Below are 24383 nucleotides of genomic sequence, written 5' to 3'. Positions count from 1 at the left end.
TTTATGACTTTCTGTGTCGTTTCTGGGATGCTTAGGACTCATATTGCACTGCTGGAAATAGTTTATTTTGATGCATATGTTGCTTTTTTGCAAATTTGCAGTATAATATTTATTTTCGTTTTTCCTGCAGTGTATAAAAATTGGTGTATTTCAAAAATAAAACTATGAAGACACTCAAAATAAATTTCCTGTGGTGGGAAACTATTTTGTGCAACTTTTTTGTATTTACAGTTTTGAGGGATAAGACTCTTAAATTTCTCTAACTACAAATATATGTTAAAAAATCAAAAACGATTTTCAATTTTTTTGTAGTTTATTGCACTTTTTTGCAATTTATGTAATTACTATGCACTTAATGAATACATATTATTAAAATCTGGGCTATAATGGTTGTATTGATGTATAGCAACTTGAAATGCTCCCAAAAATGGCTCCACAGCATGTAAAAATATAATATAAGCTCTGGCGGACTTGGTTCTATGGTAGGTCTTAAAGGGTTAATGCTAGAAATGTGTTTTGGAGTTTGTATGTGTTTTGTCTCTAGGGACCCCCTTAAATACGTATATATAAGCATATATAAATAAAACCACGTTTTTTTTTTACATTAGTAATTCTGTTTGTGCATAATTTTATATTGTTGTTAATATTATAAATTAATTAAAGCAGCAAAACAACCTGAAGATTCGGTTGGGAGTCGGAGAACCGGCTCTTTTTTAGTGAGTCGAGCTAAAAGATCCGGTTCTCCAAAAAGAGCCCGAATTCCCATACCAGTTTCGATAGGATGGCTGGAAGTCGTGCCGTTTATGGGAAAGTGACAGGCTGTCTTTTGCGCCTGCTCATTAATCCCTCGCTCCCTCCCCCCACTGGCCAGACCTGAATTAGAAAACGAAAGTAGGTGAGGCGAGAAGAAACTGCGGGATTTTCTATTACCTGTGTCCGGAGGTAAGCACACCTTTTTTTTCTCTTTACTCTCTTAACTAGCTATACACGGATTAAACTCTTTAGCTATTAAATTATTTTTGTAGTTTGTTTCCACGGATTTAGACTTAAAAATATATATATATATATATATATTTAGTATTACTACACGACCGATAAACTAGCAGTTTTGTACCAACAAGGTAATTCCCAAAGAGCTATTAGCTGAAAACAGGGTATATTTTTATCATGGTTTGCAGCATGTCTTTGAAATATTTAGAAATCTGGACAAATGGAAGTTTTCCCAGACCTTGAAAACGATCAGTATTTCAAAGTCAAGGACCGAAGAGATGAGAGAAAATGCTGCCAAATTACAAACAACAGATTGTTCTGTGTTTTTCTACTGTAATCTATCTATATAAAATGTTAGCTCTAATATAGTTTTATGATGATCCTGATGAAAGCCACAGTGAATTGGTTTGTGAATAAACTTGTTCTATATAAAGTGCTATAAATGTGCTGTTGGGGATAAAGTAGGTGTGAATGTACAGGATTTTATTCATCAAGACACTTTCTCACAAATTACTATAATTATTATTAAAATCGAGGGATAGGAGGTAATGAAATACAAATACTTCATTACTTTATTTGAGTATTTATTACTTTTTACTTTTAGTGCCTACATTTTAACATGAACATTTGTGCTCCTGTTCTCCTCCTTACATTTTCAAAACAGACTGGTTACTTTAAGTTTAACATAATTTGTCTTTAAACATTTATTTTGTATTCTTTCTCACAGTTGGGTAGATAATGAAATAAAATGTCACACATGATGGACAAGTCCACTGAGAACCCCAGCAAGAAGAACGGCATGATTGCGAAGCTTACAAGCTTCCGGCGTCCAACATGGAAGAATACGTCACTTGGTGGCAAGAAATTCAAATTACATGCACCCGCAAAGAACTCAGACTCTGCGGCTTCACCACAACCTCCGTCACCCAGTGAGTACCGTTGGGGTCTTCATAAAATCTGCTGTCAAATATAAGCACTGATGGCAAGCTAGATGGTCTTTCTCTTGTTTAGTCTAGAGGTCTGAGCGTCCATGTTTCATCTGACCAACCAACAGTTTTACATCGTGTCCCAGTTTATTTTAAATGACGATCATGTTCACATTTGGCTTCTTCTTTGTGCCACAGAGCTTTAACTTGCATTTCAGGACGTCACGGTGAACTGTGTTCACAAACAGTGATTTCAGGAAGTGTTCCTGATGTCGTACAGTGTGACTGTGACAGAATCACACCTGTTTATAATGCAGTGCTCCCCAATGGCCCGATAATCACAGGGATCTATTAGTTTTGGCCTGGTGCCTCACGGTAAAAGATTTTTCCAGATTCTTTAAAGCTTTTGATGATGTAGTGTAGATGATGAGATATTCAAAGTCTTTACAACTTCACATTGAGGAACATTGTAGTGAAATTGTTCCATGTTTTTGCAGATTTGTGCACCCCTGTCTCCCTAAGATGCTCTTTATACCTGTATAACTCTATATTGTCAGTACAAACACTGGCAGTAAGAAAAAAAATGCACACTAGACCTACAAAGTTTCAGACACACATAAAATCCTAATAATATCCTCAGCAGAGGTAAAAACATCAAACAAAGCACAAAAAGACTTATAAAACTTGTCAGAATATGTCTGTTATGTTTGTTTGCTAAATGAAGGAAAGCAGAGAAGCTTCCTCTGGGTTTTCCCTGATTTTTGTGTAGCCTGTAGAATAAAAACACAGCATAAACCATAAAACATTGTCCAATTCTTTTTGCAGTAGAGCATATCAAAATTTGTGTTACAATAAGACTTTTCAGCCTGTGCAAGAGGGTGGAAGGAGCCACTTTAATGGTCTGTCCTCTGCTGTTCTTTGAGGTGAGGGCTTGCGCTTGTTTGCCAGCCACAGGACACATGAACTCCTCTGTATGTGAGACGATCTCTCTGCTATGCAACAGGACAATGAACTCATGCACTGCAGCAAATCTACAACAGAATAGTGAAAGAAAACAAAAATCAATGACTTGAATTGTCCCAGAAAAAGTCAATCTGAATTGAATCCTGTGGCAGGACCTGTAGAGAGCATCATTGTGAAGAAGACTGGGGCAAAATTCCTCCACAGTGATGGGGGACTGATAATGTCATACAGGAAAAGCACCAAATCAAAACAACTCCATTTAAGATAAATCATACTGGAACATAAACACACTACAGCAGAATTTTACCCAGTGTTTAATTTCCGATGCAAAGCTTTTCAGCCTCTATCAAAGATACAGTTATACATTTCAGTTGTACATATTAGGTAATTTACCACAAGTCATGTGATTAACTCTAAAGCATCATCTGATCAGAAATGAGGTCAGCCTGTTTTTCAAGATTCTGCCGATCAGTTTCACTTTTAGGTGCTGGCGTTGTGCTGCACCAGCCTGTTCTGTATCCAACATGACTTAAACTTTGCATTCTTCAGTTTGCATAATACAAAGCAATGTCAAAGCCATGGACACACAAACGCCCACGTAAAGGAAAATAAACTTCAGATAGTTGGTTTTGAATCGCTGTGACACCACAAAGACAAATGTGTTTTTGAAACTAAAGAGTCAGTTTAGCTGTTTTACTAATGTGCTCTTCTTCCCTCGCTGTCAGGTCTGAATGCTGGCTCTGCATCCACCTCTCCGAACAACAACCAGAAAAAAGAGGATGATGAGTTAGATGTTCCTCCTCACAAATCCAGACCTCTAACACGATCAAACACAGGTGAAACTTCTAAACTTTAATACTAGATCATTTCTCGTGCCAAATGAAACCATTGGCACTAATTTGCCAAAAAAAGGAAAAGCCTCCACCTCATGTTGTAGGGTTTCCATCAGATTGTTGCATCTGGCTCCAAACTGCATTTGTTGCATTTGAACAAGTGCATTTTCGAGGCCCAGATCTGATGTTGAGTGACAAGGCCTGATTCCTTATATTTATTCCAGAGATGGTGAGTTTAGGACTGTATGCATGCTAGCCAGGTCGTTTTGTCATTGTGTGCTGCACTATTAATAATAAATAAATACATTTTTATTTATATAGCACCTTTCTAGATAAAAAGATCACAAAGTGCTTCACAAAGAGATGACAAAGTATAAAACAGAAACAGACAAAAGTTAACAAAATGCAGTTCTAAAAAGATGTGTTTTTAGTTGTTTTTTAAAAGAGACCACTGAGTCCACAGATCTTAAACTCCGAGGAAGAGAGTTCCACAGTCGCAAAAACTCTGTCTCCCTTGGTTTTCAGCCTTGTATGCTGAATAACAAGTAGGCCCTGATCATATGATCTCAGGGACCTCCTAAGGGCATAGGGCTGTAAAAGTTCAGTGATGGCTGGTGCTTTTCGATGAAGAACTTTAAAGGGCAGAACCAGAAATTTAAAATGGACTCTGAATTCAACAGAGAGCCAATTGAGCTGCATTAGCAACGGTGTCACATGAGAGTACTTAGATGTTTTGGTCAGAAGCCTTGATGCAGCATTTTGGACAATCTGCAGATGCTCCAGGGAGCCCTTGCTTAGACAAGTGGACAGTGAAGATGTAGTGCAATCTCTACATTGCCAGTTTGTAGGATCATTGATTATGTTTGGCCATATACTATGGCCGGATTTAAAAGGAAAAAGATTAAGGTAACCCTAATCTATAAAATTGAGTTTTCAGGAGTCATTAAAAAAACAAACAGAGTCAGCAGACCTGATTGAGTGAAGAAGATTATTCTACAGTTTGGGCGCAACAACCTCAAAAGCACAATTATCTTTGGTTTTAAAGTCAGAGTTACAAGATCCCCTTAAACGGGGCGGAAAGGTCGGCTGCAGAGATCAGGTTTCAGAAGCTTTGCTGTATAAGCAGTGCCCTGTCATTGTGTTAGTAACAGAATTTTGCAATATATTGAGGTGAAGGAACCAAGTTTGGGTGAACTTTGAGATATGAGTTTCAAAATTCAGGTGTTGGTCAAAAATTATAGCAAGGTTTTTAGTTTTAGAAGTCATTAGTGAAGGGGCCGAGGTACTGACTCATCTCCTTACAGAAACTGCCTGGGCCAAGTACTAGAACCTCAGTTTTACTGCAATTGAGATGAAGTAAATTTGACTGCATCCAATTAGTAATGGCAGAGAAGCTGTCACTGCGGCAGGAAAGGCTGTTAAGGTTGTTGGGCTTGACATAAAAGTAAAACTGTGTAATCTACATAGCAGTGGTAAGAAAGTCCATTAAAACAATTAGTTAGATGGCCTAAAGAAAACTGGTCCAAGGACTGAGGCTTGGGTGCTTGAGTCTTCTCATATGAGAGGTGCAGATGAGGACATATGCTGATTCATATGAATTCTGAAGTATCTGCTCGTGTCTGTTTCCTGAATCCTGATCTGATGCCGTCAAATAACATTTTTTAACCTGGGCAATAATCCAGGCGTTAAGAGCATATTTAAAGTATGCAAAATGGCAAATTTTTGCAGTTATAGAATATTTCCAGGATGTAATTGATATCTTAACCATGTCCTCTATAGAGTAAATAAATATAAATATTCAGTCACAGTAGCAATTCAGTTGTCATGACGTGCTGTGTGGCAGGCACTGACTTAAACTAGAAGCCAGAACAACAAATAACATCAAGAGAACAAAACCATGAATAACCAATAATCAAGAAATAGAAATTAAACACAAAACACAGGGTAACACCCGGGACTGTAACAGCACTGACACAGGAAAAATGGTTTCTTTACAATAAAAGCACATGTGAAATTGGCCATATTATTAAATGCTTGTATTCAATTATGTGTGACACTTTGGACACCATCAAAAACAGAAATGATGCCTGCAGTCTGTTATTGAAACTACAATAAACTGTGTGCTTTTCTGTTTCAGATCCCACTACGTCCACTTTTGATAATACTGTTAAGAGAGTGAGAGAATCTTTTTACTTTAGATGGAAAAAGGACGAGGATAAACCCCCCTCGATCGAGGAAAAAGGTGGGAAGTACAAATATTTTTTATTTGCTGAACCTCATTTTAATATACTTGACAAAAGTTTCATTATAATTATTTTTATTATTTTTAATTATGTGCATATAGTACATGTGCAGCATTCATTTCACTGTTTAGCAAGATTTTAAATGTTGAGCAATAAATTTCAAGAGAAACTTTTCTAAAAAAAAAAAAGAAATGTATTCGGGAACATTGGACATGTATTCAAATAGTTATAAAAGTCAGAGGTCCAAATTTCCACAGTACAATTGTGGAACAACAAAATATTAACTTTTAGTTCATCCTTCATGTTTGAGTTCTGCACTTGGGTCCACCTCCTTCATGCCTGCCACAGCTACAATGACAATAGTGGGCAAAAAAATAACAACAATTTTTTTGCATTGAGTTTACAACAGAAAGCACTGTTGATGCTTGTCTGTGGAACGTGGGAAAAAACAAAACATTGAAATCATGTCTGCAGTCTGTTATTCAAACTTCATTAAACTGTGTGCTTTTTTCTTTCAGATCCCAATAATACTGTTAAGAGAGAGTTTTCTTTTAGACGGAAAGGACACGAGGATAGGCGCTCCTCAATGGAAGGTGGGAAGTACAAATATTTTTTTATTTGTTGAATCCCATGTTACTATCCTTTGCATAAGTTTAATTACAATTATTTTCATGATATTTAATTATGTGTATATAGTACATGTGCAGCATTCATTTCACTGTTTAGGAAGATTTATTTAGATGTTTAGTGTTAAATACCAAGAGAACCCCAGAGAGCCTGGGTGATTCATTTATAAAATAGTACTGGTAATCTAAAAGAAATTCAAAGCTTTGTCTTTCTTTTTGTCCACCAGTGAAACCTACGTTTGAGGAATACCTTGAAATGCAAGCCTTTTGTGAGGCCACTCAGCAACTGATAGACAGGGAGAAACATCTGTTTTGGGAGACAGCTGAGGCTGAGGCTAACAAGGAAGCGGTAGAAAAGCTTGCTGCAGACCATAAAGCCCTTGAAGAGCATGTATGGCAGATTCTACAGCAGAGTCTTTCTCTCAGCACTGAGGAAGAGGTGTCTGCTTTGACATCTGCGGTGAAAGCCATCAACCTTGAGGAAGAGCAGGACCAGCTGTGGAGACAAAATCCTCAAACTCCACCAGCCTGGAGGCCCAGCGAGTGGAAGAAACACCATGATGAAGTGCTTCAAAAATTAGTAAATGGGCGTATGGATAATCCATCAAGCCCCATCGGTGATCAGGTGAACCAGTCATCTATAGAGGCAGACATCCACTCCATGGGCAGGCAGCTGAAGGAGGACCTGCAGTGGGTGGTGGAGGTTGTGAAGAACTGCTACCCACCAGAGATGGACATCTGTAACTTTTATGCAAGACAGTACCATCAAAATTTCAGCGCAAGACTCAAAAAGATTGCAGACTTTGTTCTGGATGACAAGGACTGCAGCTTCCTCCTGCGATGGGTGAAGGAGTTTTATCCAGGGTAAGCCACCAGTTCAATTATTGTTTGAAGCAGCATCTTTCTGTGACTAAACATGAGGATGTCTGTCAGTGTGAGGTCCTTCATTGTTTTTAGAAGAATAAATACCTGAGCAATTACAGATAGTGAATAATAATACAAATATGACTGCTAATTTCTTGTTTTCTTAATGTGCTAAATAAAATGCCATTTTTGTAGACTAAACACAACTTGGGTTGTTTATAGAAACTCATGTGTTATCTGCTCTGTGTACCAGAATCCTTGAAAAACCTGAGCTGGCCAGTAATATCAATACTGAAGCGCTGGGAAAGCTGCTTCCTGACGAGTTACTGAAACCTCTGGAGGAGCAGTACCTCAGCAAACAACAGGTAACACAGTGTATCTGAGGCGTGTATCCAGTTAATCAGTATGGTCATTGCAGGGCTTAAAGTGAGATGTGTAAATGCAGCATCAAAGAGTTGCTGGTTTTAACGGATATTTTTCTTATACATAATATTGTAGATGTAATTAGGGATGGACCAATCTGATATACAGTATCAGTATCGGTCCGATCCTGACCTAAATTACTGGATCGGATATTGAGAAATAAAAAGTGTAATCCGATCTATTAACTATCACAAAAGCACCTCACAAAACTTGGGACATGGCGTAACCCAGCTTAGTACTTTAGCACGTTGGAGCAGTATGCGTCACTGGTTAGCAGTGTTGGTCAAGTTACTTGAAAAAAGTAATCAGTAACTAATTACTGATTACCTCCCCCAAAAAGTAATCCCGTTACTTTACTGATTACTTATTTTCAAAAGTAATTAATTACTTAGTTACTTAGTTACTTTTTAAAAACACGATTTACAACCTGAAGAGGTGATAAAGCGATAGAGCTTTCAGCCCAGTTCTACTTTTTCTACATAATCCATCATACAAAATGTAATCAAATGGAAAAGTCTCTTTTTAACTTGTTTTATTAGTTTTAATCTTTTAACTTTATGCATCAAGCAAAAATTTAATTATATGCAACATTCTCTGACTGGAAGAAATTAGTTTAACATTTAAACCTATTTTCTGCACATTCCAGCACATAAAATAAAATATTTTGTGTGTTTACACTCAGTCTTTCAAATAGATGCAAGTAAAACACAGCAGAAAATAAATAAAGTCAAAGACTCAGCGGTCCTGTTGCTCTATTTTCACCTGTAAAGCAGGAGTTGGGTAGGCGGAGGTTTACCCTGGTGCAGGTGTGCTGCGGTCAGTGGAAGGATATGGCAGTTCTGTGAGTTTCCCATTACATCGTAGCTACTCGGTGCTTGCTTGGAAGTTTAGGGTTTTTTTCGCTGTAAAAAGAAGTTTTCTTCCCACGCACAGCGGACACTAATGTTTTTGTCACTTTTTATGGAATCAAACTCAAAGTAAGGTCAGTACTTCCACACTTTAAACGCTGCACGCTCATACTCTCTCTGCACTCGATATGTGATCCACTGTTGATCTGCACACAGCTGTTGTCACTAACGGAGCACTGGCTTACGTCACTGTCGTGAGACATTCTCGCAAAAGATTCACGGTTTTAGTAACGCAGTAACGCAGCGTTCCTACGGAAAAGTAAAGGTAATCTAATTACCGTTTTTGCAATAGTAATCCCTTACTTTACTCGTTACTTTAAAAAAGTAATCGGATTACAGTAACGCGTTACAAATAACGCGTTACTGCCCATCTCTGCTGGTTAGAACGGAAGTTATGTGCGAGACCTGTCAGTGGTCTGGAGTTACTTCACACTGAAAACATTTGGAGCATCGGGAGCCTCACTATGTGCTTCCAAACCAGCATTTCATCAAACAGCAGTGTTGCAAGCGAAACAGTTTCGTGGTTCAAAAAAAAATTAAGAAAACACTTTTTTTCATATGTGTTTTAAGTTTTGTATAGAAATTACACAAAATTCAGTCTCAGGTTAAATGTGACACAAACAGCTTACACTGACATCCATCTTGATAAAAGATGTGTGTGATGAAGCCGTGTTTGCATCTGTTTGCACTGCTTTCCACTCTGGATGTCTATTTATGTTCAGCTTTAAGCATAAAAGGGTCCATTATACAACCTGTTTTTTTTTGTTGTTGAATATAAACATTATTTTGTGCTGATGTTGCACTACTTTTATTTCAGAACCAAAGAGTTTTTGAAATGTGCATAAAATTACATTTTAAATTACTTTTTGAATATTAATTTAAATACTTAGATTTAAAGTTCTGCTAAAAGTTTAAATAAAAAGATTAGTATTGCTGAACTGCAAAATATTTTGGGTGCAGTGTATTTTTTGCATACAAGTATGATAGAATAACTTTAGTGTTTTGTTTTGTAAAACTTGAGTATGAACGTATAAGATATTAAAAAGACAGTTTTATCAATGATAAAATACACTTTATCAGATCCAAATTTATGACATCGGACATAAAAAAGTGGTATCGTGCCAACTCTAGATGTAATTATTACTGTCAGTAATTAAATCTTTACACATGAAAGCGGTTTAAAAGTGACAGCTGTGTGTTGTTGTGTGTTTAGAGCGACCTGATGATTTATATTGACCGAGTGATGGATGAAGCAAAGAAAGAGTGGGATCAAGGAAAGGAGCCGACAAGAGATGATGGTTGCTACGTCAGTCCTGTGGCCTATGATGTCATCCAGGTAGATTTGCTGCAACAACTTGATATAAAAGAGGCTGAAATTTATGCTTTTATAAAAATGTATTAATATAAAGTGTTGGCCTGCTTTAAGGGTCCTTACAGTGAGTCTTGGACAGTGTTGGTCAAGTTACTTGACAAAAGTAATCAGTAACTAATTAGTAATTACTTCCCCCCAAAAGTAATCCCATTACTTTACTGATTACTTATTTTCAAAAGTAATCAGTTACTTAGTTACTTTAAAAAAATGATTTACAACCTGAATAGGTGATAAAGCGATAGATCTTTCAGCCCAATTCTATTTTTTCTGCATAATCCAGCATACTGTACAAAATGTAATCAAATGGAAAAGTGTCTTTTTGAAATTAGTTTTATCAGTATTAATCTTTTAACTTTATGCATCAAGCAAACAATTAATTTATATGCAACATTCTCTGACTGGAAGAAATTAGTTTAACATTTAAACCTATTTTCTGCACATTCCAGCACATAAAATAAAATAGGTTTTTGTGTTTACACTCAGTCTTTCAAATAAATGCACATAAAACACAGCAGAAAAAAAAAAATAATCAAAGACTCAGCGGTCCTGTTGCTCTATTTTCACCTGTATAGCAGGAGTGGGGCAGGTGGAGGTTTGCCCTGGTGCAGGTGTGTCGTAGCGGTCAGTGGAAGGATTTGGGAGTTCCACATTCCCATGGCAGCGTACTGTCGGTGCTTGCTCGTATGTTTAGGGTTTTTTTTCGCTGTAAAAAGAAGTTTTCTTCCCACGCAGTGAACAGTGGACACTAATGTTTTTGTCACTTTTTACGGAATCAAACTCAAAGTAAGGTCAGTACTTCCACGCTTTTAACGCTGCACGCTCATACTCTCTCCCACCCTCCTTATATTATCCATTGTTGATCTGCACGCAGCTGTTGCCACGAACGTCGCACTCGCTTACATCATTGTCATGAGACACTCTCGCAAAAAAATCATGGTTTAAGTAACGCAGTAACGCAGCGTGCTTATGGGAAAGTAACAGTAATCAAATTACCTTTTTTGCAATAGTAAACCCTTACTTTACTTGTTACTTGAAAAAAGTAATCGGATTACAGTAACACGTTACTTGTAACGCGTTACTAGCCATCTCTGGTTTTGGATTGGTTGACTTCTAATTGTTGACCATGATGAGAAGCTTTGAAAACTTTGCTATGTCAGAACTGTGCAATAAAAAAATGTTGTGGTGAAATATTGACAGAACCTTGTTTTGATCATAGGAGAACAAAATGTGCAAAATGACATTTACTCTGTTATCCACTTTAGAACTTTCCAAAATAGTGCTGACAAATATTTTCAGCCTGATGCACATATTAACCAAACTGAAAAAGACTTTGAGAAACTTTGAGAAAAAGACTAACAAACAAGGAAAAGACAGTCATTTATAGAAACTCATTTACTGTCAGATCAGAGTCACAGTTTCAAACCCTCCCATGATTCTGTAGTTTAATCACTTGGGTTTGTCACTAACATTGTAAAGCACTGGGTTTGGTTCCTGGTGCTTAACTGGATCTGAAAATTATGCTTTGGGTGTCAGGCTCAGGAGGGACTCGGAGTCAGACCGTCACTAAAGTTCACGTTTTATTTACACACACAGACACCAGGTGCGAATATATACAGGTGAGGGGGCACAGGAAGAGGGTCTCCGGGAAGCACAGGCACGAGAAGAAGAGGGCTATGTACAAAATCCACTGAAGCTCAGGTAGCTCGGACTCCGGCTTTAGCTCACCAACGGCGGTCCTCAGGCTGGCGAGAATCCTGGCACAGAGAGGAAAGGCAGGTAAGTAGTGGCACGACAGAAACTCAGAAAAAGGCTCAGATAGGTGATGACACTGACGAGTGTTACACAATAATCCAGCGAGGAAGCACTCTCAGCAGCCGCCTTAAGAAGTGAGTGATGATTGCTTGCAGGTGTCCGAGCCAGGGGCTGGAGCCGTCATGACTCCGCCCCGGTAGAGCGCAGTGCAGGGGAGAGAGAGAGATGCAGCACAACAAAAACACTTGTAGCCATACAGAGTCAGCCGAGAAGGCACAGGGTCATGACAGTACCCCCCCCTCAACGGGAGCCCCTCGGCGACCCACCCGGCTTACCCGGATGCCGCCGGTGAAACTCGCGGAGCAGACCAGGAGCCAGAACCGCCGACCGGGGCACCCAGGAACGTTCCTCTGGCCCGTAGCCCTCCCAGTCCACCAGGTACTGGACGCCCCGCCCCCGCCGCCGAGAGTCCATAATGCGGGTGATGTTAAACACTTCCTGCCCATCCACGAGCCGGGCGGGCGGAGGGGGCCCGGAAGGAGGGCACAACGGGCTGGAGAGCACGGGCTTGACCTGGGAGACATGGAAAACATTATGGATACGCATATTGCGAGGCAGCTTCAGACGGACGGATACCGGATTGACCAGGGCCTCAATCTCGAACGGACCGATGAAAGCCGGGGAAAGTTTCTTCGACTCTGCACGAAGGGGAACAAAGCGTGAGGAGAGCCATACCTGTTGCCCAACTGTATAGGCAGGCGCAGGGATCCGGTGGCGGTCAGCGATCTCTTTATTGCGCTCCGCCGTCCACCCGAGCAGAGCGGCTCGGGTGGACCGCCAGGCCCGGCGGCACCTGCGGAAATGATGTTGTACTGATGGGACGGCATGCTCACCCTCCACGGCCGGGAACAGGGGTGGTTGGTAGCCCAATGAGGCTTCGAACGGCGACAGTCCAGTGGCTGAAGAGGTCAGGCAGTTGTGGGCGTACTCAATCCAGGGGAGCTGCTCGCTCCAAGTGGCCTGGTTGAGAGAGACGACACAGCGGAGTGCCGCTTCGAGCTCTTGGTTGGTACGCTCGGCCTGTCCATTGCTCTGAGGGTGGAAGCCCGAAGAGAGACTGACCGTGGCGCCGATCTGCATGCAGAACTCCTTCCAAACCCGAGAGGTAAATTGGGGTCCCCGGTCAGAAACGATGTCCATCGGAATGCCATGAAGCCGGAAGACGTGGGTGGTGAGCAGCTGGGCGGTCTCCAGGGCTGTAGGGAGCTTGGGGAGGGCGATGAAATGAGCCGACTTAGAAAAACGGTCAACAATAGTGAGGATGGTGGTGTTATCGGATGACGGTGGGAGCCCCGTAACGAAGTCCAGCGCTATGTGAGACCATGGCCGTCCTGGCGTGGGGAGTGGTTGAAGAAGCCCGGCGGGTGGTCGGTTGGGACGTTTGTTCCGGGCACACGTGGCGCACGCCATAACGTACTCCCTGGCGTCCTTGTCCAAGGTGGGCCACCAGAAAAACCGCTGGAGGAAGGTGATGGTGCGGCGGGCTCCTGGATGACAGGTGAACCGGGCAGTGTGGCCCCAGTGGAGTACCTGAGGTCGGACAGCAGCAGGGACAAACAACCGACCAGGGGGGCCCGTCCCCGGGTCGGGGTCAGTATCCTGGGCCTCGCGCACGAGAGCTTCGATCTCCCATGTGACAGCTCCAACAACACAGGTAGCTGGAAGAATCGGTTCTGGATCGGAGTCTCCTTCCTTACTGGAAAACTGACGGGAGAGTGCATCGGGCTTCACGTTGCGCGACCCTGGTCTGTAAGTGATGGTGAAATTGAATCTTGTGAAGAAGAGGGCCCACCTGGCTTGTCGTGAATTTAGGCGTTTGGCGGACCGGATGTACTCAAGGTTCTTATGGTCGGTCCACACGATGAACGGGTGTTCCGCGCCCTCAAGCCAGTGCCTCCACTCCTCCAGGGCCAGTTTGACCGCTAGCAGCTCCCGATCACCGATGCCGTAGTTCTGTTCTGCGGGTGAGAGACGACGAGAAAAGAATGCACAGGGATGGAGCGTACCTTCAAATCGTTGAGACAGAACTGCTCCCACTCCAGAGTCCGAAGCATCCACCTCCACCACGAACGGTTGCCTGAGGTTGGGCTGACGGAGGATGGGGGCGGTAGTGAACTTCTCCTTTAGTAGGGAAAAGGCCTCCTGAGCAGAGAGGTCCCACTGAAAAGGAACTTTGGGAGAGGTAAGCGCAGTGAGAGGTGAGGCGATCTTACTGTAGTCCTTTATGAAGCGTCGGTGGAAGTTGGCGAATCCTAGGAACCGTCGGAGTTGCTGGCGGTTCGGCGGTTGAGGCCAGTCCACCACGGCCCGGACCTTCTCGGGGTCCGGTTTGAGATCCCCCTGAGAGATGATATAGCCAAGGAAGGCCACCGTGTCAACGTGAAATTCACATTTCTCCGCTTTCACGAACAACCGGTTCTCCAGGAGGCGCTGCAGGACCTGCCTCACGTGACTCTCGTGCTCCGCCTGGGACTTAGAGAAAATGAGAATATCATCAAGGTACACAAAAGCACATCGATTAATAAAATCCCTCAGAACATCGTTAACAAGGGCCTGGAAGACCGCGGGCGCATTGGTTAAGCCAAAGGGCATGACGAGATACTCATAGTGTCCAATATGCGTGTTGAAAGCGGTCTTCCACTCATCTCCTTCCCGGATTCTCACCAGGTGGTAAGCGTTTCGTAGGTCTAGTTTGCTGAACACCGTGGCCCCCTGGAGTAGTTCGAAAGCAGAATTAAGGAGGGGAAGAGGGTACTTGTTCTTTACAGTGATCTTGTTGAGGCCGCGGTAATCAATACATGGCCGGAGCGTCTTGTCTTTTTTTGCAACAAAGAAGAATCCTGCCCCCACGGGGGAGGATGACGGGCGAATTAACCCAGCAGCCAGAGAGTCGTTGACGTATCTCTCCATGGTTTCCCTTTCGGGCTGTGTGAGGCTGTAGAGGCGGCCAGAGGGGAGAGGCGCCCCAGGGAGAAGATCAATGGCACAGTCATAGGGCCGGTGTGGTGGAAGCGAGCCCGCCTCATCCTTACTAAAAACTGCTGCGAGGTCATGATAGACGGAGGGAACCGAAGACAGCTCCGGTGACTTTGAAGGCTTCCCGGGGGGGGAAGAGGGAGCAGATGGCGTGGCGGCCCGAAGGCAGGTCATGTGGCAGCCCACACCCCACCCCATAACTTGCTCTTTCCTCCAGTCGATGTGTGGGTTGTGTTGTGAAAGCCATGGATAACCTAGTACAAGCGGGGTTACTGGAGCCTTAAACACACAGAAACAAACGTTCTCAACGTGGTTACCGGAGAGAGTGAGTGTGACGGGTAGGGTGACGTGTGTTATGTCAGGCAACCGGTGACCGGACAGGGCGGACACGCGGAGAGGATGAGGCAGTGGCTGTGTGCCAATGTTGAGCTTGGAGACTAGCGACGCATCAATGAAATTCTGTTCTGCACCAGAGTCAATTAACACAGAGAGGGAATGGGACAACGGGTGAGTTTTGCAGGCAGCAAGAGACGGGGAAGAGGCTTGTTGCTGGACAGGTCGCCCACCAGTACCCTCTCAATTACTGGCGGGCGCCTCCTTTTGCCAGCGCCGGGCAGGCAGAGATGTAATGCCCCTTGCGGCCGCAATACAAACACTCACCCGCGGAAAACCGGCGTTGTCGCTCCGCAGGGGTGAGTCGAGAACGTCCCAGCTGCATGGGTACCTCCTCCTCAGTTCCAAAAGCTCTAGCCTCCCGTGCGTCGGGTTGGGGCTCCCGAGAAGCCAGGGGCTTCGCGCCAGAGCTCTTCGTGAGCGCGCCCGCAGGCGATCATCCACCTGAATACACAGGGACATCAAAGCATTTAGAGAAGCAGGAAGCTCCCGCATCATTATCTCATCCTTGAGCTCTTCGCGGATATTATTTAACAGAGTGGTCTTCAGGGCCTCAGGTCCCCATTTGGTCTGTGCAGCTAGAGTCCAGAAATCAACAGAAAAGTCAGCCATGCTTCGCCTACCTTGCTTCAGATTAATCAAACGATAGCCAGCAGCCTCCGTACTAGAGCCTTTATCAAACACCGACTTGAAGCGAGACAGGAAGTCATCATAAGACATTCCGGGGCAAGCCTGTAGCTGGGCCTGCGCCCAGGCCAGGGCTCGATCACGTAGGAGCTGGGTGACGTAAGCGATCTTAACCCCGTCAGAAACAAAAACATGAGGCAGTAATTGAAACTGCATGGAACACTGCAACAAAAATCCCGCACATTTTCCCATCTCCCCAGAAAAAGCCTCAGGTGAGGGTAAAAGCTTATCCAGTGAAACCGCGGAGGCAACTGAAGCCACCGCGCTAGCCGCCTGAGTAGCTGTGGCTGCTGCAGTGACGGCAGGAGCGTGTGTTACCTGGGGAGGAGCCGCAGGAGGCTGATCGTCGGCCAGTGGAATCCGTTGGGCGAAGGCCTGAGTTAGAGACGCCACGTCTCCGCTGAGCCGTACTAGCATTTGTTCGTGTCGGTGCAGAAGCTCCTCCAGAGACATGGGGGCTGTCGCTGCCGCGGCTGGGTCTGCTGAGTCCATAGCGATGGCTGGATTATTCTGTCAGGCTCAGGAGGGACTCGGAGTCAGACCGTCACTAAAGTTCACGTTTTATTTACACACACAGACACCAGGTGCGAATATATACAGGTGAGGGGGCACAGGAAGAGGGTCTCCGGGAAGCACAGGCACGGGAAGAAGAGGGCTATGTACAAAATCCACTGAAGCTCAGGTAGCTCGGACTCCGGCTTTAGCTCACCAACGGCGGTCCTCAGGCTGGCGAGAATCCTGGCACAGAGAGGAAAGGCAGGTAAGTAGTGGCACGACAGAAACTCAGAAAAAGGCTCAGATAGGTGATGACACTGACGAGTGTTACACAATAATCCAGCGAGGAAGCACTCTCAGCAGCCGCCTTAAGAAGTGAGTGATGATTGCTTGCAGGTGTCCGAGCCAGGGGCTGGAGCCGTCATGACTCCGCCCCGGTAGAGCGCAGTGCAGGGGAGAGAGAGAGATGCAGCACAACAAAAACACTTGTAGCCATACAGAGTCAGCCGAGAAGGCACAGGGTCATGACAGTGGGAGCTTGAAACTGACACTGATTTGTCAATACATTTGTCTTCAGTTTATCAACGGCATCGTGACATCAGCACATATAACTGTAAGAGACCGACACAAGGCCCAGGAAATAACATCCAACCTGACAGACTTCATGCAGAGGTAACAAGGCTTCACAAGGCTGTCTTTTAAATATTTAAATTTGAAAATACATTTTAGTTTTACGTTTGGTAATAACAAGATAATAAAAGTGAAAGCTGTTCTTAATCTTCTGCAGGTATAAAGAGTTTCATGAAGACATCATAAGGCAGAACAAACCGCACAGCAAAGCTTTCATAAAGGCAAACCTCAGCTGTGTCGAACAGTTCAGGTTTGTTTCTGATCCAGTTAGATGGAAATTCAGATTTTAACTTCATCATAAAAGGAGAATACTTCACTGTGAGCTAATGTGTCCTGTGTGGTCTGTCTAAAGGGACTTCTTTGAGAAGCACGATCTGTTCCCAGAGGATGTGCAGAAAAAATGTTTGCCGATCCTGACTGAGATGAAACAGTCTGCCCACACTTATTTATTAACTCCTGTGCGCAAGATCCTCAAAGTAAGTTCTTTACAACTGCAGATATCAATAATCCTCAGAATTAAATCCTAACATGTCTTAATCAAAGGTTTAAAAAACTTGGTTATTTGTTCCTCACACAGCCACACTACCAGAAACTGGGAACCAGTGACTGGCTGAAGAAGAACACGTTTGAGAAGCTGCTGAACAGCACTGAAGACGAGCTTCAAGAACTTCAGGGTTCCAGTCAGTCCTCTTACCAGGTAAAAGGAGGAAACTTTGTTTCGGATTGAATGGCCATTATTGCCTTCATTGCTAATGTTTAAGTAAAAGGATTATGATGTGCTCTGACTACTTATATACTTGGGCTAAATTCAGGAGCTGATTGGTCAGCTTCAGCAGGAAGTGACAGTGGAATATGTCCGAAGGCTCCTGAAAGGAAAAGTCAAATTAAAGAACACCAAAAAGCAGGAGAAGGCTTACGAGACTGTGAAAGAAAATGCAGAGAGACTGCACGAGCTGTTTGCCAGAATGGTGAGACTCACCTTCACTGCACACTTTAGCTGAGACATGAATAAAACCCAAAAGTGATCAGATTTCTGCTAAGCTGTGGAAAAAATAAGAATAAGTATAAGAATCAGCTGCATTTCACATTTATTTGGTTTGGAAGTTTTGATTAAAAATAATTTGATTAAAAAGATTTGTAAAATTGAAAAGGCTGTTCAGAGGAGTTGGCTAAAATGTGACCCTCCAAGGCTGGACATAATACACTCAATGGAAAACCAATGGACTCATTCCTTAGGAACAAAAGTGTGACCTATAGAAAGTGATGGACCAAATGGTCTATATGTAAGTCACATTATGAGTCAAAGGCATGATTTCTATAGAAGTCTGGTAATCACTTTAGACTGCAGAAACAATGTTCAACAATGTGCTGTCCTTATTTATTATTCTGTTCCCCTCACTCCCACTTTTTTCCACTTTCTGCATATAAACCCCTGTCAAAAAAAGATACATTTATAAATCTTGGGAAGATAAATGTATAAATTTAAAAATGTGTAACTCAGAAATTAATATCTTACACACATTAGAGTTTTGGGAAACTTGCAGACTAAACTGACGTCACTGATTTGTCTTCACAGGGATCCGAACAAGACTGGTTAAAGGAAATCCTGACCAACATCGCAGAAGTGCTAAAACTCCAAGGTATTCCTGCCATACAGATGCAAATCGTTTCACTGGGATCTGCTTATCCCGACCTCAGGTAACTTTTGAATTGACTCAGACATTATTTACTTTAATACAGAAACATACAGAGTATAACTCACGCAAAACATAATGTGCTCTCCTTTTTTGGGCCTGTTGCATCAACTGTAACATAAACAATAAGGACAGAACTATATCATGATAAGAGGTTTGTGAGACATTAGGTCAGGATAAACAATCGTACTTTTCAGAGAGAGCTGAGGGAAAACAGGAAGCAGACTGAGCCAAACATCTTAATTGGTTTCAGATGTTTCTTGTCAGCAGGATGAGCGACATTCATGGAAACTAATATGAGAAACTGAAAGCTAAATAAAACATGCAGGCCTGAGAGAAGCAGCAGCAGCTGTGTGTAGATGAAGTCAATAATGCTGTTAATTAGAGTGAAAGGAGAGATTTCTTCCAAATGTGGCACCGGAAACCAAACTGTCTCGTTCTTGTCTTATTTCTAACCTTAAAGGAAAAGGAGAAAGAGAATCAGGGGACATAATCACTGCTGTTGATAGCACTCATATAAAGACTGACTGTGTGTCTGAAAGTATCAGCACCACAGAAGTGAGTAATTTTATGGGGAGTTATTTGGTAAAACTAGTGTATGTCACGATCTGGGGTCATTTGGCCCAGCATTTTGAATTTTAATATATTTTGATGTTTATGGTTTATGTTTAAGTTCATGTAGTTATCTTTAGCTCATCTATTTTAGGTTGCCTAGGTTGCCCAGTTCTAGTTTATTTTCTGTTAGATTCCCCTTGTGTCTTCGCTTCTTGTGTTTATGTCTCCCGTGCCCTTCATGTGTTTCAGTAATGTCTTTGTCTCCCGTCTTCTCCTCTTGTTTACATGTTTTCCCTCATGACCCTTTCCATCCGTCATGTGTTTTTCTGCAGCCATCATGTTCTGTGCTTGGTTACGGCTGCCTCATCTCCAGTTTTTTCCTATGTGTGTATTTATAGTGTTCCTCATCAGTTCTTCACGTTGAGTCCGCGTGTCTTAGTCTGTCATGTGTTTTCATGTCTGCGTGTTTCATGTTGTCAAGCGTGTGCCACGTCTGCGTTATGTTTCCTGTTTTATTTTGTAGAGGTCTGGTGTGCCATGTTCATTGTGTTTAGTTTTACTTCCCCTGTGGTGTCATTATGTTCATTCTAATCAGCTGTTTCCCAAGTGTTTGCACTTCCCCTGATCACCTCCTGTGTGCATTAATCTGTGTGTTTTCATTCATTCCTCATCCAATCGTCTGTGATCTGGCCATGTCATGCCATGCCAGGTTTCCAGGGTTTCATGTTTTCATGTATTCGTACCAAGTTGTCACATTTTAAGTTTTTTTTTTCATGTTTAGGATATTTTATGTTTTCTTTCTAGTTTTATCCAATTTAGGCTTTTGTTTAGCTTCAAATAGTTTTTACACTTTTATTTTTGTACTGCTCGTTCAGCCATAATAAACGCTATGTTCTCTGTTAGAATCAAGTTTTGTTTGTGCGTGTCTGCATCAGCTGACTGTGATTGTGTAAACTGGGAGATTCATGTAAATTTAGGCACATATCAGTGTCACCAATAGTAGTTTCACCTACCATGTATTTAAAACAGAAATGTTTAATTACAACAGCATAGAGCCTTGTTGTTGTGATTTGGTGCTGTATAAATAAAATGTAATTGAACTGAATTGGAAATGGACACATTTTCCACCTCCACTTTTTCAGTACTTTAAATTGGTGTGGTGACGCGTTACTGACAGCTGTTAGTGTTTGCAGGAAGGATGTGTGTCAGGGGCAGAAAACTGAAAAAGACATAACAGGTTCAATAATGCAGATCAGGAAATCAGCTGTTTGATTTGAGACCTGCAGTCTTGGACTACAAGTTTAAAGAAATGAATTAAACTTGTAACCTTTGTATTGACATTTTTCTTATTCACATTGTTAATATCATTTATCAATCATCAATCCTTGTTAATATCATTCATGGTGCATATATAATCATATAAACTAAGCTTGGCAGAAAACAACAGTTATTTGCTTGCATCTCATGGAATTCTTACATTTTCATAAACAGTAAGCAAGTCAACTCACCAGTGAACTGACAAAGTGCTCAGACTTATTATTTGATGTACTTCCACTGATAGTCTTACTTCAGAGTCTCTAGTTTTGTAATGATAAACAGCATATAAACATAATCATTAGGTCACATCTTTTTTCTTTTTTTTAATAACCTTTTCTTCTTTCTGTCACCAACAGTGAAGAACATGTTTCGGCTCTGCTCAAACTCAAAACAAACCTCTCCCAAGCCGACATGAATACCATCACATCCACTGTGCTGGACACACTAAAAGAAAGCTATACTGGTGGTGAAACCCGGAGGTTTTTCTCCAATGTTGTAATGATGAGCCCTTCATTTCCAACATGTATTACATCATGCAGTGGATAAGATGAGTTGAATTCCAGTGCTTTCAGTCTGTCAGTAAGGATGTACAAAGTGGCTGCCATGGGCAAGCCTGATTCTAATGTTACAGGTACTATAACAAACATCACACTGTGTGTGACCACATGTGACCAGATTGCAGGAGATAGTCTTTCCTCTCTGCATTTTTGCATTTTGTGTTGTATTGTGAAATGTGCCCTTTGCATGATGCTACAGTACTTTAGAATTTAATGACTCTGTATCTTTTAATATGTTAGATTTGTCTCTAACAGACGATGTCACGATTTGTGAGGCAAACCGTGTGGAGACAAGAGATGTGGACCCAAACGCAGACAAAATAGATGCAGGAGAATGTTTAAATTGAAGACGAGCCTTTATTAGCACTTGAAAAGCAACTAGTGAGGGGAACAGTCACTAGCGAGGGGTACTAACAAAACCTACACTGGGAGAAGCTAACATGAAACCTGAAACAAAGAATGAGGAAACCTGAAAACTGGCAACACAGGTAGAGGAATGCAGGAAAAGATGAACAGGGGGATGATATGCAGACGAGGAAAAGAGGTTAACACACTAAATATTCACAGAACGTGAAAGCAAAACACTGAAAACAGGACACAAGACTCGCCAAAGTAAAACAGAAAACATGAGACAGTTCACAATGATCCAGACTACACACTAAGACATGGAAACGAGACAGACCTGGGAACAGAGGAAACAGAAGCAGAGACCCTATACTAAATCTATATTAAACATGAGGGTCACAGGAAACAAAAGCTAGAGGACAGGACAGTGACAGATGATAATGAAACATGATAACACACTTGAGAAATGTATTCACATCACATCAAAAAGTCTGTCAGTTTTGCAGCATTTGGCTGAATATGTATCCATGTACACCTCCGAATCCCCCCTGCTGCTACTATCAGCAGTCACATCTAAATCAACACCAGTGGTCGGGTTACACTGGCAGCCAGTTTTCAGACTTTTTGTTGTGTCTCAGGGGAAATGATAATCAGCCTAAGTGTTGCTTTTTATTTACTTATTTATCATTTTTGAAAGATCATCACTTATGTGTTATTTGTTATTCCATTTTGTACAGTTAAACTTTCTCCTTATTTCTTGTCTTAGAGGTGCAGACTTCTCTCTTAAAACATCGTCACCACGTGCTCTGCTTCACTTGGACGTAAACATAGTTTTGTACACAGAGAAATGGGGACGAGGAAATGTGCATGTTTGTTCCGGATGCTTCTGATTTACTAACATATGCACCGTGGTGACAATAAAATAGGCTGGCATGCACGTTTCACAAATGGGATTTTGCGTTTGATTTCTGCACAGGGTAAAAATATTTCCAGGCAAATATTAGTAAATGAGGCTCATTGTCTCCCCATGTTTCACAGATAATGTGGTCGTGAAATCGGTCACATGCTCTCTCCTCCTGATTTTCTCTTCCCATGGTTCTGATACAAGTTAATCTTGGTTTCATCTTTTGAAATATAATTTTTCGAGAACTGTGCGTCTGTTAGATGTTTTCTGGCAAAGTCTAATCTGACCTTCTTGTTCTTCAGTGTAACCTCATGTTTGCACCTTGTTGTAAACTCTGTGTATTTACAAGACACAAGATGAGAGTTTTATGTCATGGTGGACTCAGACACACAGGCTTTACACCTAAACAGCATTGATGACCCTGGATAATAATAACTCTGCTGGAAGTGTTTCCTAGTCTTCTATTACTGTATTAGATACTGCTGAAATAATAGAACCGACGTCTTGTAACAACATGGATAAATAATACTCTGATGCACTGGAACATTGTTTCACATGTAACCTTATAGCGAAGTTTTCATTTTGATATTATCTATTAGTTTTTCTCAGTGTTGTAAATAATACTATACTATAATATAAGGTACTGCTTTTAAAAAATGTACACAACCACTGAAAAAAGTCAGAATTTCTGCAATAATTTATGTTTGTTTCTTGGTTTATGCAAGTTAGTATAGAATAAGTCTTTATTTTTGTATTTATACAAGAATAAATAATAAATGGAAATATCGTGTTTACAGTGAAGTAATAAAGTACACTCTTTAAAATATTATCCTTTGTCCTGTCATATTTGTTGTGTTTGACATCAGACACAGAAACGTGACATATTTCACATCAAACGTATATATTATGTTAATCTGCTCATGTGTGTTATTTTGTAAAGGTAACCAGACAGATAACCATCAAAGTCAATTCATTTTTCAGATAAATGTATAATCTTATGTGTAGTATCATCATCATCATCATCATTATTATTATGATGATGATGCGCATAAAAACAGCACTTGGAAACAAATCTCACATATTTCTATCATCTTATTTAAAAACCCAATTCTACTTTTTTTTCAAAAAGGTATGGACAAAGACTAAACCCCTGCACGCATAACTACAGCACACACCAGTGGACCACCCTCTAGTGGACATAAATGTCCTAATGTCACGTTGGATTTGGTTTTAATGCAACTTGTGTTCATTTACCTGCCAAACATAGAAACCATGTTGTAAATAATACTCAAAAAGATATTCATGAGATTTTTCTCAGTTCTGTAAACAACACTTTCTTAAAAATTAAGTTTTGCTCCATTTTTCATATACCATAAAAATGTAGACACAAGACTCAATCAACAGTTTTTTCCCCGAAACAAATATAGCACCCACATTGCCCTCTAGTGGACTGTGATCACGTTGCATTTGATTTCATTACTTGAGCACAATTATCCGCATCTATATCAGCGTGAGAGGTTACAGGTATTTTCTCTAATTTCTCCTTTTGTGATATATTGCACAGTTTCCCTTCTTTAGACCTCTAAAAAACAACAGCGAAGGAAAAAAAAAGTCTCAGAAGTACAACACACTGGTTTCGAGAGATTTTATCATTTTTGTTGTATTTCTTTCTTCAGTACCCGCTGCAACACTGTCAAAGGTTATGCAGCAGACATAATGCTGCGACTTCATTGTCTCACCTGTAAAGTATACATTTGACCAAAACACGCCTGTAAGGTGCTCTGACTCACAGCTCAGACTGGATGTCCCGTTTCTGTGAACGTGACACGCTTGCTTTTGCCCCTCGTTTGTGCGCCTGCTCTTTAAACGG

The 24383-nt window shown here is 41.6% G+C and overlaps 1 protein-coding gene across 2 annotated transcripts; it reads left to right on the top strand.

Annotated features, from left to right (window-relative positions):
* The first annotated feature begins 780 nt into the window (after positions 1-780).
* On the top strand, positions 781-23342 carry LOC146685563 (tumor necrosis factor alpha-induced protein 2-like). Of its 2 annotated transcripts, XM_085440534.1 has the most exons (15): positions 781-942; positions 1718-1919; positions 3605-3715; positions 5850-5954; positions 6474-6548; positions 6809-7445; positions 7699-7810; positions 9990-10112; positions 17089-17183; positions 17299-17391; positions 17494-17617; positions 17719-17838; positions 17954-18109; positions 18718-18839; positions 21064-23342. In XM_085440534.1, exons 2-15 carry the CDS (start codon positions 1739-1741, stop codon positions 21251-21253), a joined length of 2244 nt encoding a protein of 747 aa, XP_085296660.1. In that variant the 5' UTR covers positions 781-942; positions 1718-1738; the 3' UTR covers positions 21254-23342. The 2 variants fall into 2 exon arrangements, with proteins under 2 accessions (XP_085296660.1, XP_085296663.1); XM_085440537.1 differs by lacking the exon at positions 6474-6548 and having other exon boundaries at positions 782-942.
* Positions 23343-24383: the final 1041 nt, after the last annotated feature.

This window comes from Copadichromis virginalis, linkage group LG19 (assembly GCF_057382275.1).
Source record: "Copadichromis virginalis isolate Kocher_CV1m ecotype Utaka linkage group LG19, C_Virginalis_male_GT1.1, whole genome shotgun sequence".
Lineage (NCBI taxonomy): Eukaryota > Metazoa > Chordata > Actinopteri > Cichliformes > Cichlidae > Copadichromis > Copadichromis virginalis.
The sequence above is the reverse complement of the archived record's forward strand: the minus strand, read 5'-3'. Positions and strand labels throughout refer to the sequence as shown.